General features: G+C 39.9%; 1 protein-coding gene across 1 annotated transcript in view; it reads right to left on the bottom strand.

Moving 5' to 3' along the window:
* Positions 1-15,196, bottom strand: part of ATP8A2 (ATPase phospholipid transporting 8A2) — a 361,217-nt gene that overhangs the window by 262,242 nt on the left and 83,779 nt on the right. Inside the window, exon 23 of the mRNA XM_032219218.1 lies at positions 9,920-9,984. Coding sequence (XP_032075109.1) covers positions 9,920-9,984 — 65 coding nt within the window. The remainder of the gene's footprint in view (positions 1-9,919; positions 9,985-15,196) is intronic.

Genomic DNA, 15,196 nt, shown 5'->3' on the forward strand with positions numbered 1-15,196 from the left:
ATCTTTCATAGATATGCCAACAATACTAGCTTTCCAGGCGTGATGAAATTAGCCCATGCAAAAAACAGAATTAATCTAGTTCATGGCTATCAGGTCGAAAAATAGTTCTGCTGAAAAAAGATCAATGTATTTTTTCTCACTATAAGTATCCTTCTCTGGCATATTACATTTTTCACAGTAGTTTGGGCTTTTAGATGTCAACTGGGATTTACAGAATGCCAGCATTTTCATGATGGGTTCAGCCATTTGGATCCCAGTGAATGCTGGGCCCCTCCTCATTTGGTTTTATTCCCAGACAAAAATCTATTGCATTGGGTACAGCCAATGGGCAAGCATTCCCCTCCCACAACCACTTTTCCTCTGTTAAATTGTTTACTAAAGTCCTATCTAAAGCAAATGAACCATAGTTCAAACAGGCAACAAGTAATCAAAATAGGGAGTGCTCTATCAAAACCTACACCTGTTAACAGTGGTGTTCCCCAAGGCAGCGTATTAGGACCCATACTCTTTATACTTTACATAAATGACTTTTGCGACCATATCATCAGAGCTCTCTTCGCTGATGATGTAAAACTGTTCCACACCACCAACAATGCTACTGCCCTACAAAGAGACCTTGACTATGTGTCAGAATGGTCAAACAATTGGCAACGCCAAATCTCAACCAACAAATGCTCTGTCTTACATACTGGCAAAAAAAATCAGAATACGAAATACAAACTGGGTGGATACAACCTCATGGATGACCTTGGAGTACTCATTTCTAATGATCTAAGTGCCAGAGCTCACTGTAACAACATTGCCAAAAAGGCATTAAGAGTTGTTAACCTAATCTTGCGAAGCTTCTTCTCCTATAATATTGTATTGCAAACTAGGGCATATAAAACCTTCGCTAGACCTGTTCTTGAATACATCTGTCTGGGACCCGCATTGCATATCACACATTAATACATTTGAAAGAGTCCAGAGATATTTCATGAGAAGAGTCCTCCGCTTTTCTACTCACAACATAATACCTTACACCACCAGGCTTGAAATTTTGGGGTTAGACAATTTAGAACTATGCCGCCTTCGGTCTGACCTGAGCATAGTACACAAAATTATCCACTACAATGTCCTACCTGTCAATGACTACTTCAGCTTCAACCACAACAATACATGCGTGACCCATCAAAATCGCGCTCGACTAAACCGCGCCCGATTAAACCACGTCGCTGACGTCATCAACAGGGCGACAACAGCCAGCGCGGAGAAAGAAGGGCACTTTAAATAGTGCTTTGAAAGCAAGCCGATTCAACTTAAGGTAAGGGTTAGGTTTAGGGTTAGGTTTAGGGTTAGGTTTAGGGTTAGGTTTAGGGTTAGCTTTAGGGTTAGCTTTAGGGTTAGGGTTAAGTTAAGGGCTAGGGTTAGGTTAAGGGTTAGGATTAGGTTTAGGGTTAGGTTAAGGGTTAGGTTTAGGGTTAGGTTTAGGGTTAGGTTAAGGGTTAGGTTTAGGGTTAGGTTTAGGATTAGGTTTAGGGGGGTTAGGTTTAGATTTAGGGGTTAATTTTAGGTTTAGGGTTTACAGCGTGCTTCTCTCTCCGCGCTGTTGTCGCCCTGTTGATGACGTCAGCGACGCGGTTTAGTCGGGCGTGGTTTAGTCGAGCGCGGTTTTGTGGGTGAACCCAATACATGAGCTCCGCTTTTCTACTCACAACATAATACCTTACACCACCAGGCTTGAAATTTTGGGGTTAGACAATTTAGAACTATGCCGCCTTCGGTCTGACCTGAGCATAGTACACAAAATTATCCACTACAATGTCCTACCTGTCAATGACTACTTCAGCTTCAACCACAACAATACATGCGTGACCCATCAAAATCGCGCTCGACTAAACCGCGCCCGATTAAACCACGTCGCTGACGTCATCAACAGGGCGACAACAGCCAGCGCGGAGAAAGAAGGGCACTTTAAATAGTGCTTTGAAAGCAAGCCGATTCAACTTAAGGTAAGGGTTAGGTTTAGGGTTAGGTTTAGGGTTAGGTTTAGGGTTAGGTTTAGGGTTAGCTTTAGGGTTAGCTTTAGGGTTAGGGTTAAGTTAAGGGCTAGGGTTAGGTTAAGGGTTAGGATTAGGTTTAGGGTTAGGTTAAGGGTTAGGTTTAGGGTTAGGTTTAGGGTTAGGTTAAGGGTTAGGTTTAGGGTTAGGTTTAGGATTAGGTTTAGGGGGGTTAGGTTTAGATTTAGGGGTTAATTTTAGGTTTAGGGTTTACAGCGTGCTTCTCTCTCCGCGCTGTTGTCGCCCTGTTGATGACGTCAGCGACGCGGTTTAGTCGGGCGTGGTTTAGTCGAGCGCGGTTTTGTGGGTGAACCCAATACATGAGCTCACAATAGATACAAACATAACGTAAACTGCTCCAAACTCGATTACAGAAAATTCAACTTCAGCAATAGAGTGGTCAATGCCTGGAATGCTCTACCTGACTCTGTGGTTTCTTCCCCAAACCCTCATAACTTTAATCTTAGACTGTCTACTCTTGACCTCACCCCATTCCTAAGAGGTCTGTAAGGGGCATGAATAAGCGCACCAATGTGCTTATTGTCCCTGTCCTATTGTCCCCACTTACTCGTATCCATTTCCTGTACTCATAATCATGTTTATACTTATATCTGTTATCTTATACATACTTTACAAAATAAATAAATTAAATAGTATGTCACTGTCCCTTTCATTTATTTAGCTAAAGCAAAGATATAGGTTCAGAAGAGTAGTAGTATCAGTAAAAAGTCATTATCTCATGCAAGTTTTTTTCCTTCCTTTGTTTTGCAATAAGTGGAATGTCTGTGGGGCATCCAATTCTTTGGGGACTTTTGAACAATAAAGAGCTGGCTCTCATCCTAGTTCTTATCCCCTTTATTGACATAAATTGAATCAGCAATCTGCTGGTGTTGAAGGTTGTGCTGTCATCTCTCAACGCAATGATGGAACAAGAGAGTATACAAAATATATCCTTTCACTCCTAGAAAAAGTTTTCCAGCCCATTCGTAGCTCAAATCAAACCCACTTATTTTACATGGTGAAATAAACTGAAACTTAATAATGTTCAAATTACCCAGTTCACTGTGTACTTAAACCTGGAAACTGAATTCAATCACCCCACTTTTGCTTGTAATTGTAGACAATAACTTGGAAGCGTGAAAAAAGAGGTGGTTTATATATATACATACATACGTACGTACGTGCGTGTGTGTGTGTATGGATGGATGGATGGGTGGATAGCTATGTATTTGATTTCACATTTGTATTGCGGGCTCATTGCAAATATTATTGACAAACTAATTAACACTCTTTCCTCCAAGTCAGGAGAAAGGCCTTCCCTCCATTTAACCACATTTTTCTGGCCTATTAGATACAGTTCTTTGTGCAGTTCCTTATTAAAGCTGACATCTTTGAATCTCTGTATGATTAAGGGGGAGAGAATTAAAAGCTTCAAGCAAAAAAGAAAGAAAGAAAATTGACAGCAAAGTTGACCCCCCAATGAATTCTCTCTCCCAATTTTCCTAATTAGCTCCTTCTGCTAAGTCCCACTTCTGCTGGCAGTCATGGATCTCCACACAGCCTGTCTCGTGATTAAGATAACTATGTTGTGCCCCAGATGTTAGAAGAGCCTCTAGTGTCTCCCTCAGGATAACAACGCTTGGTTTTTTTAAAATGCCAAGCCTTAAACCTCATTTTTCCCCCATGGTATTTATTCTGCCATTTTTTCAATCCACTGTCTTCGCATATTAAAATTATATTGTCAGCTTCCTGATGGGAGGAAGGGAAAATCCCCTTATTTGCCTCTGCTGCTCAAAACATACAATATCTACATTAACTGTATGATTTGCAACATATGGAGCTATTAAGCTGGTAAGTAGCTCCTAGCAAAAGAACATTGGAAGAGGGGCCTGGTGGAAGAGAATCCTAGGAGGAGACTAATTTTGCAAATTTCAGAAAAACAAACAAACAAAACCCCAAACAATTCGAACTCTTCCTTTTTGGAAAAATTCACTCTGCAAGCAAGAATAGCCTATAGGCAGGCAAATCAAAATGGCGGCTACACAATGTCCAGGTTTATAGTAGATTTTACAAATAAATAAACTAACTGAAAAATTAACTCAGATACTAACAATGTGCAGCCCATCTGCCAAATGTATTCAATCAGTTCAGTCTTTTGCCAAAGGCCCTTCCTCAGCAGCCTGCTAGCTGAGAAAGAAAAAAGAGAAAGGATGGATGCTAGAAAAGAAGGAGATGCAACAAAATTATTGCTACCTTTGGCCAGACACGGGCATGTGACGCAATTCCAAAATATTTACTTCAGCTAGAATTGAGGGAGTAAAAAGAACTTTACTCACCCTGGACTAAATATATGATCTAGTATGCTTATTCCCATAAATGTCAGTAACGTAAAAATAAACAGATTAGTGATGGGTTGCCAATTTTTTTACTACAGGTTCAGGCGCACTCCCACCAGTGGTGGGTTGCAGGCAGTACGCCCTGGTGCGGGTGTACCGGAGCCTGCCCGGAGCACCGGATACCGTTCCGGTACAGTGCTCCGGAGGGCCCGCCCACCCGCCCGAGCTCCTTACCGGTCCTTTAAGTCTTTGGTGCTTCCACGCATGCGCATGTGCACAGCACATACAGCGCCTGTGTGACGCTCCACTGAGCAGCTGGAGTGTCACAGAGGCACCATTCCGGTACGGTGCTCCAGCGGGCCATCCACCCACGCTCCTTATCTGTCTTTTAAGCCTTTGACGCTTGCACGATGCTCCGCCAAGCAGCTGCGGAGGTGTCGCAGGCAGGTACAAAGCAAGCGCATGACACACACATCCATGTGGGTGACGCCAGCCCGTTCCAACCGGTACAGTTGGAACGGGATCCAGAACCCACCACTGGCTTCCACATGCACACGATGCGGGTGAGCGGATCCTCCCACCACCGCTACTACTGGTTCAGGTGATCCAGGACGAACTGGGAGCAACCCACCTCTGAAACAGATACTGTCAAGTGCAAAGCATGATTTCTGCCATTTTTCTTTGCATCATTCCTTCTCAAGGGGCATTTAAATGTTTGCACCTTAGTTTTCTTTTTGTGTCTTGAAATTCTTCAAGATCAGATGAGCAATACTAAACAACCTGGCCTGCTTTATAGTTATACCCTTGTCTTTAGAACCATCACTTTACTCTTAGAAAGGAAAGCAAAAACAAGATTGATTAAGTCCCTTATACACTCTTCATGTAAACATATGAAAGGGTTGTGTTGAAGGTGGATGGAGAGATTTTAAAAATTCCTGGCCATTTGACTCCTCTCTACAGACCCTTCACATCCTGGATGTGAATTGTTTCAACTCCTCCCCTTGGGATGCCGCTACAGGCCATTGTGTGCCAAAGCAATTAGATAGCAGATGCCCAAAGGTGCTTTTTAAGAGGCAATTGGACTTTCTGGTTTTTCTTTGAAGATGGTTCGCTTTTCATCCAAGAAGCCTCTTCAGCTTCTTTAGAGCTGAAGAAGTTTCTTGGGTGAGAAGTGAAATGTCTTCAAAGAAAAACCAGAAAGTCCAGTTGCCTCTTGGAAAAGCACCTTTGCTTTGACAACCATGACCAGGATGAGTGAGAATCTCCACAGACATTTAAACACAGAGACATTTTTCCCCTCACACCATCACTCTGCTGAATACATAATTACCACAGTACTGTCTTAAGTATATTTACCCATGAAGTATGGCTGTATTACTATTATCCTTGTCCTCTTTTCTACTACCTTCTCTTTGGGTGTCATTATTACCTTCTCTTATAGGTGTCATACAGAGAGTTTCTGTATGGGCGACAAATTCCTTGTGTTTTTAATCACACTTGGCCAAATAAAGTATCCTTTCATTTCCTTCCCTTCCCTTCCCATCCTCACAAGGATTTTTTTTTAAAAAAAAGTGATGCCATACAAATAAGACAATAAAAAAACAGTCTCCTTCGGGTCAAGTTCAACTACTTGCCTATATGTCCAAATAGTTTTCCTGACAATCATATGGAAATTGTTTGCCATTACCAACTACTGGTTTCTTCTAGAGTAGAGACTTAGGATAGTCTGGTGGTTTCTCATCCCACTATTTCAGATATGACCAGGCTTAGTTTTTTGAGATTATGAAGGTTACCTAGGTACCCCTAGCTGCTGTAATTCATAAGGCAATGCCTGCAATTCAAATATGTATCCAGGGGCATATTAATCTGCATGGATCTTATTCACTTTTTATAGTGCACATGCAAGGCTAATTTGGTATAGACATCTCTTTAACTGGAGCCTAAAACTAATATCGTATCTAACAACTCAATAAATAAGACATCAACAAACAAAGCAACTTATCAAAATCAACTCCTTAATTATTTACGAGCAGACTAAAAAATGTTATTGCACACTAGCTGACAATTTAAGATTTTTCTCCTTCTATGTTATTCTACCACTTAAGTGGGGAAAAAGAAACCCCACAGACCAATTTTAAATCTGAAGTAATTTATTCTGGGTCACATAATCTGGCTTTTGCTATTTGGCAACCTCCGCAAAACCAAATTATTCTGATTAAAGTGCACATTATTGCTTTGGATTGCATATGTGAATTATTACATTCAATCATTATGGCTCAAATCCAAATGAGCTGCTTAGGCACACATAAGTACTTGACAGTGTGTGCACCCTTTTAGTTCCCCTGGACTAAATCAACAGACATACGCATGCTTAAGCCATTGAAATCAATGGGTTTATGTATTCTTAGCTCTAGTAAGGCATCTGGTTTTAATTTGCAAGTGCAACTGCTTTCTTCTGGGTTTCTTTGAGTTTCAGGCATAGCTTTATTGGCTGGGTTGAGTGCAGCATTAGGAAGGGGCAGATCAGAATTCCTGTTCAAGATAGCTGTCCTCTCTATGAAACTCTGACTTCTGCTGCAGGAAGAACAGATTTTGATTTAGTTTGATTTGGGGTTATGATTAACTATCCTGCAGACAAAGCTGAGTCTCTCAACGGCAATGAACTGGGAGAGAAAAGCAGAATTGTAACAGTTGGAAGAAATTATTTCAGCCACTGAAAATTCCAGCGTAGTGCAGGATCCAAATTAAAGCATTTACAAAACCTGTCTATCCAATTTACTATCAATTGTCTGCTTGAAGTTATACAGCTGATGAGAACTCACCACCTCGTTAATTAGTTCCACTATAGAACTGGCCTGACACTTCCCAACTAGAATTTATCTTTTATAACTTAAGATCCTGATTATTCCATATCCTACACCAACAATATTTGAAAAGAGATCATGGTTGGTTGCTCCGTGATACCATTTTGGATTCTTGAAGAGTCCTATTATATTTCTCAAGACCAAGTGCCCAGTCACCTCAATCATCATGGTTGCCTTCTCCATATTGTTTCAGTTTACTTTTCTTAAGAGTTTAATTAAACTCTAAAAAGATAAAGGTAAGGGCTCCCCTAGCATATATGTGTTAGTCGTTCCTGACTCTAGGGGACAGTGCTCATTTCCATTTCAAACCCAAAGAGCCAGCGCTGTCTGAAGACATCTCCATTGGTCATGTGGCTAGCATGACTAAATGCCGAAGGCACATGGAATGCTGTTACCTTCCCACCAAAGGTAGTTCTTATTCTTGCATTTTTACATGCTTTCGAACTGCTAGGTTGGCATAATCTGGGACAAGTAAAGGGAGCTCACTCCATTAAGTGGCGCTAGGGATTCGTATCGCTGAACTGCTGACCTTTCTGATCAACAAGCACAGCGTCTTAGCCACTGAGCCACCGCATCCCTAATTAAACTCTACAGCCTTATAAAAATGAATTTGAGTGCCTGTTCCCTGTAATATGAACAGCTCTTCTGGAAAATTCCTTGGACATGGTCTATGTCAACTCAAAACAGGAAACTGATGGGCGGGGGGGGGGTGATATTTAATTTTAATTTTAGAGGATCATTTTTCTATGTGCTCAAACATGACCTTTTCACAGATTTTTTTTCCCCTCAGTTGTCAAACTCAGAGTGATCCTTTATTTCCATTTGTAGCTGCATGCAAAATTGTGTGTTTAAAAACTGCTGAACTTGTCAAGATACTTATTTTTTCCCTCAGGGCTCAGGTCAAAAAGTTCTTTTTAAGCTTCCAGCCAGATACCATTACTCAGAAAGAAAAGTGTTGAATGTAAACCATCTTCAACCTGGTATTTTTCAGATGGGTTGGATTCTCATACCTATAATTTAGATCCAGTGAGATCAAAGACTATGATTATATGAGTTAAAGCCCAATATATCTGATAGGAACAATGTTTGGGAAAACTGTCAAAGAACAGAGGGACAATCAAAATGGTACAGTGTTTAATATTTGGATTAAGTCTAGGAGGAACTAGTTTAATATTAAATAAGATTAAAGGGTGACTTTGGCCCAGACACACTTAATCAGATCTCTTAATCAGGTTGGCTTTCTTATTCACTTTCTAATGTTTGTGTTGGGAGTGCAACTACCTATTTTTGAAAAGATAATGAAAAGAAGATCTTAGTCATGTGTTGCTTGCTTAGGTTGCCTTCTTCAATTCATCAAACTTGTTGCTGGGAATTTCCCCAACTATTGAGATCGGAGGGATTTTCCCCCCTCCCCAACAACACTTAGCAGATGGTATAACGACACCTCAAGACAACCATGGACTTGTTCCAAATAATTTCTGGTCTAATTTTCATCACCAAACAGTTGGCTTGTAATCTGAAGATGGAAGAAATGGCTTTAATGATTCTTTGCCATAGCCAAATCACTGCCTGATCCAGATGAGGCACATCACACTGTGATCCTATGGTGGGGGATTGGGTTGGTTTTGAAGGTCTGTCTCAGACACCTTATGGATCTGGAAGAAATCCAGTGGGTCCTTGGGATTTTTCCAGTAATTGGGTAGGATTTATTGCCTCAAAGTAGCCTGTTTCATTTATCAAAAGATGAGCCACTTCTGCACTTGCATTCTTGATATAACCTAAACTATGAGAGTGGGATGAATGGTACCTGAATTTGACAAATAAATAAAATCAGGATAAATAAAATGAATTTTGCCAACCAATTTGTCATTGATCATGGTTGCGTGATGATTGACTAAGCCCCTTTTTTATGTGATACGATAGGAGTCAGTGGTGGGTTTCAATTAATTTTACTACCGGTTTGCTCATGCACATGTGCAGAAGTGTCCGGGCAGGTGGGCGGAGCCTCCTGCCACCACTACAGGTTTGCCCGATCCGGGACGAACCGGCAGAAACCCACCTCTGATAGGAGTAGATATTGGGTTCTCAGATCAAAGACTATCATTTTCAGTATATTAAACAACAGAATGCCAAATTTCCCTATTTTTCTGGCCCAACCATATTTATTACAATGTTTGTTTATTACTCTATTCTGAAAGTTTAAATAGAAAGAAGGAAGACGCTTTCTACGGTCAAATTATACGGGGAAAAAATGTAAGCAGAATAATGTTACTTTCCCTCCATTGGTCCTTTAAGATCTTTTAGCCATTACTCAAGTTCACTTCCTACCCCAAGCATTTTTATGGTTCAAAGTTGCTGGTAAATGGGACAGCTTGTGGCATAGTAGACTGAGGGTGAAAGAGAAGGTTCTCCCCAAATAGTAAAGGACTAGAAGTACCATTTCAAGGCAATTTAAGCCCTACACCCCAACCTAATTTAATATTATCCTTTCTTCTTAAGAAGTCGTTTGGTGGAATAGGTATGCTCCAATAACAGTGGGGCCTGGTTTGAAGGCACATGTATTTCGGTTCCCTTTTGTACACATTTGTCTGGATTGGTTTCTGGTTGTCTATTGGTAAGCTTAGATGGAAAGGAATAATGCCAGTATTTAAATCAAACAGAACAGTAGGATTCCACTTACATCCAAAGAATCTTCATTCACGAGGATGAGAGTCATACTCTGGGAAACAAGCCTGCAGGAGTACCCTAGAGAAATAATCAACATACAATGGGTGTTATCAGAAAATATAATCAAAGGGCTCATTAAAAAAACTATCTTGTTTTCTTCATGCTAAAAAGAGCAAAGCATCTTCTTCAGTCATCCTATCATCATGAGTAAATGAACAGAGTCCGGCTAGAAAGCCCAAATTCTCAATCAACCTCCCTTCCTTCATTGATACATTTGCCCCAGATGGCAGGCCAGCTCCTGAGCCTTCCTTTGTGCAAGCTTAATATATAACTATGAATACTCATGGACATTTCTAAATTGTGTAAGTATTTGCAGAGCATCTGAGAATTTAACAGGATGTACAAGCGCTTCCCACCATGGCCCTTATGAGACTTTTAATTGTGTGCACATCCCTGGTGTAGTATGAGATCAAAATATATTTTTTTTAAAAAAAAGAGCTGTTCTGAATCAGGTAACAGCTTTCCCTAAATTAGCATCCACCAGCTAACTTAAAAGGTTGTGCACTCTGGAAATTGTTCAGTCTCAAAGCAGCTGAAGAGCGCTGGATTGAGGAAGCCTGGACTATGTAATACATCCACTTGATTTCCACAGTGGCTAGTTAGATGCTCCTATGATGGTGCCTCTGCAATAAAGTATAAGGATGGCAAAATAAAAATATGTGGTGACATCATCAAACAAACCATTTTTCATCATTTCCCTGGGCACTGCTGAATCTAGGAAAAATAACAGGGCTTGCTTTGCCCATCAAGCTGACACGGGTTGCAAGTTATTTGCTTACTGTATTTGTGTTTGGCTTAAAGTGTTATGTAAACCAAGGCACTTTGATTGGAAAGCTATGGTTTATGGTTTACCTTGTTATGCAGACTGAGCCAGCTTTATTTTATTAAATAAATCATGGCTTTATTTACTCATGTAATCTAGAGGCTGTTCATCTCCTATTGTGTATTGCATTGCACTGCACTGTATTGTATTCATACATTAAATTTAACAACTGTCCATCTCACTCATAGAGTGACTCTAGACTCCAAATTACAGTTTAAAAAGTAAGAAAAAGAAAAGAAAAAGAAACCATGAGTGACTTGAACCTAAATATTGGAACCAACCAACCAACCAACAACAACAAAAATCCAACAGGGGCTCAACCAAAGTTCAATAACTAGGTCTTTAATAGCATGTCATCAGGATGAGACTCAGATCATGAGATGACAAACAGATGAGCCATCACTGCTCTATATGCATATTGAAGTCAAAGAAAGCCCATCTTCACATTAGTCTAATGTGGCTTGCTGTTAACCTTTGCTGTAATTTGTTAACCCATCCGCTACAGTTTGTAAAACATGCTTAACTGTTTATGTCAGTAGTTCCCAAACTTGGCAACTTTAAGACTTGTGGACTTCAATTCCCAGAATTCTCCAGCCAGCTCTGCAGCAAAGCTCGCTGGAGAATTCTGGGAGTTGAAGTCCACAAGTCTTAAAGTTGCCAAGTTTGGGAACCACTGGTTTATGTTGTTGGTGAATCAGTTCCCTGTGATTTATTTATTGATTAAATGTATTTGTGGTTGATTTCTTGAAGAAACCTAGACTAAAACATACCATGATTTGATGTAATATGTAAAATGTATGAGTCCAGTGACTATCATATAAATGGTCTTATTGAAAAGTATTTGCATTATTATTTACAAAAGTATACAATACTCACAATGAAGAATAGTAAGGTAACTGAATGTAAATTATTAGATTAAATCTGAATAAAACTGAATAAAATTTGTGGGAAGATTAAAGTTTATTATCAAGAATAAAAACCAACTAATAAAAAGTGCAGTGAGTTTCTATAAGCTCTTTCCAAAGGCTTGTATGCTGAACAATTTCATAATGCTGGAATGAGGTCTGGCATGCCAAATTATGTTTTTAAAAATTCTTTGAGAAATAACAGCTTTAAGGATTATTCATCAAGTGAGACCTGGTTTTTCCCCTGAGAATAACTGTGGACCTAAACTGTTACAAATTTGGTATAACTAATTGAAAGGGATTTTCTGGTAGTTTTTGATTGGAACAACAGCTGCAGCAGCGAACAGTAATTTCTAAGCTTCTTCTTGCTGTTTTATTTTACATCTTTCATATCATGCAAGGCGCCACTTGACAAGTGGAACTGGAGAATAGCAAAGCACATTCTACTGAATTCCTCAGTAATCAGCAAGAGCTCACATTAAATTATACAAGGAGATTTGCATTGGGATTGATTTCTCACTCCAATACCTACATACATTACACTTCCCTTGGAGATGTAAAGGGAAAAGCACTGTGATAATATTAAACTATTTACAGAGAAGGCAAAAATGTCTGTCTGTCTGTCTGTCTGTCTGTCTGTCTGTCTGTCTGTCTATCTATCTATCTATCTATCTATCTATCTACCTATCTATCAACTATCTATCTCTATCATCCATCTATCTATCCATCCATCCATCCATCCATCCATCCATCCATCCATCCATCCATCTTATATCTATTATCTCTATCTGTCTATCATCATCATCTATCTTTTATCTATCAATATTCTATCTATCTATTCCCTATCAAACTATCGATCATCATCTATCTTTTATCTATCTATAATCTATCTATCATATATCTCTCTATTATCTACCTACCTATCTACCTATTGATCCATCAATCTTATATCTATTCTCTATCTATCATCTATCTCTTTTATCTATCTATATTGTAGCTATCATCTAGCTATCTCTATCATCTATCTATTTATCTATCTATCTATCTATCTATCTATCTATCTATCTATCTATCTATCTATCTATATCTATCTATCTATCTAATCTATCTTTTATCTATTGATATTCCATCCATCCATCCATCCATCCATCCATCCATCCATCCATCCATCCATCCCTGTCTGTCTGTCTGTCTGTCTGTCTGTCTGTCTGTCTGTCTGTCTGTCTATCTATCTATCTATCTATCTATCTATCTATCTATCTATCTATCTATCTTCTATCTCCAAATCTAATGGCATTGAGCAGGTTATATGAGAGGAAGGTACATTCACAGTCAAACAAAAATCTATCTCTAGCAGACAAAATGAGATTTTTCTCCTTCTTCCCATGGAGTAATTGGGCCTCAAGCTAGGAGTAAATCCTCAGGTTTTGCCATCAAGATCTGTACTGAACATCTTCCTTGATTTGTTTTAGCTACTTAATGTATTTTTACATTTTTTGCTACTGTGGGAAGCATGAAAAGCCATGTTATTTACTGATGTTTTGTTTCAAATGTTACTTCTAAAGAGGCCATTCCACTTTTAAGTGTAAATAATAGGACCTCGTGCTCCCCCTATGCATGTGCGTGCAACCCCTCTGCCCCCACCTCAGCATGCATGCATGCGCATCTCTCACATGCACCCTGCCCTCCCACCCTGCGCATGCGTGGCAGAGACCTGAAAACCAGCTGGCTGGTGGGAGGCCCGCTTGCATATGCGCATGTGCGGTGAAGCTGAGCTGGGACAGGTTTGCCATCAGGGTATTAAGGTCTCCGTTTCCTGCTTGTACTGCTAACTGGCCAAGTATCTTGTCTGCTATATATACGGTATGCGTACATACATACATACATACATACATACATACATACATACATATGTTTTTTTATTTGTGCTGATAAATAAATAAAGGGAGACTAGTATAGATCTATTTCAAGCTATTTAGCTCTCATCAGCTAGCCATACCCTTACTGGGATTTGAACCTGGGCTATATTGCACACTAGGCATACTAGGCAGAGATCTTAGCCATTAGGCTTACCAGGGGTTGTAAAAAATCTAATAGATACCTTTCACCCTGGCTTCGCTGATAAACGGATAAGAGCCTGTGGCCTAATGGCTAAGATCTCTGCCTAGTATGCCTAGTATGCAATATAGCCCAGGTTCAAATCCCAGTAAGGGTATGGCTAGCTGATGAGAGCTAAATAGCTTGAAATAGATCTATACTAGTCTCCCTTTATTTATTTATCAGCACAAATAAAAAAACACAAATATAACAAAGGCAACAGTAAAAATATTGGGTTTCTGTTGTGATGGACTCTTGTGACGAGCCGAAGGACAGATGATGGAAGCAGTTAGCTTCCTCCCATAATTGGGGCTTACCAGGGGTTGTAAAAAATCTAATATATATATATATATATATATATATGTATGTATGTATGTATGTATGTATGTATGTATGTATGTATGTGTGTCACAACCCCTGGTAAGCCCCAACCATGGGAGGAAGCCAACTGCCTCCAACATCTGCCAATCAGCTCGTCACAAGAGTCCATCACAACAGAAACCCAATATTTTTACTGTTGCCTTTTGTTATATATATATATATATTTATCAGCACAAATAAAAACACAAATATAACAAAGGCAACAGTAAAAATATTGGGTTTCTGTCTGGATGGACTCTTGTGACGAGCCTAATGACAGAGAGTGGAAGTGTGACCTTCCTCCCACACTTGGGCATACCAGGGGTTGTGACTTTAAGTATATACCTCCCACCCTGGCTGGCTGATAAAAGGAGTCGTTCTCTGTAGCTCAAATGGTTAACTCCCTGCCTGGGAGGCAATAGAGCACAGGTTCGAATCCCAGTAAGGATATGGCTAGCTGATGAGAGCTAAATAGCTTGAAATAGATCTATACTAGTCTTCCTTTATTTATTTATCAGCACTAATAAAAACACAAATATAACAAAGGCAACAGTAAAAATATTGGGTTTCTGTCTGGATGGACTCTTGTGACGAGCCTAATGACAGAGAGTGGAAGTGTGACCTTCCTCCCACACTTGGGCATACCAGGGGTTGTGACTTTAAGTATATACCTCCCACCCTGGCTGGCTGATAAAAGGAGTCGTTCTCTGTAGCTCAAATGGTTAACTCCCTGCCTGGGAGGCAATAGAGCACAGGTTCGAATCCCAGTAAGGATATGGCTAGCTGATGAGAGCTAAATAGCTTGAAATAGATCTATACTAGTCTTCCTTTATTTATTTATCAGCACAAATAAAAACACAAATATAACAAAGGCAACAGTAAAAATATTGGGTTTCTGTCTGGATGGACTCTTGTGACGAGCCTAATGACAGAGAGTGGAAGTGTGACCTTCCTCCCACACTTGGGCATACCAGGGGTTGTGACTTTAAGTATATACCTCCCACCCTGGCTGGCTGATAAAAGGAGTCGTTCTCTGTAGCTCAAA

This window comes from Thamnophis elegans, chromosome 6, assembly GCF_009769535.1.
Source record: "Thamnophis elegans isolate rThaEle1 chromosome 6, rThaEle1.pri, whole genome shotgun sequence".
NCBI classification, from domain to species: Eukaryota; Metazoa; Chordata; class Lepidosauria; order Squamata; family Colubridae; genus Thamnophis; species Thamnophis elegans.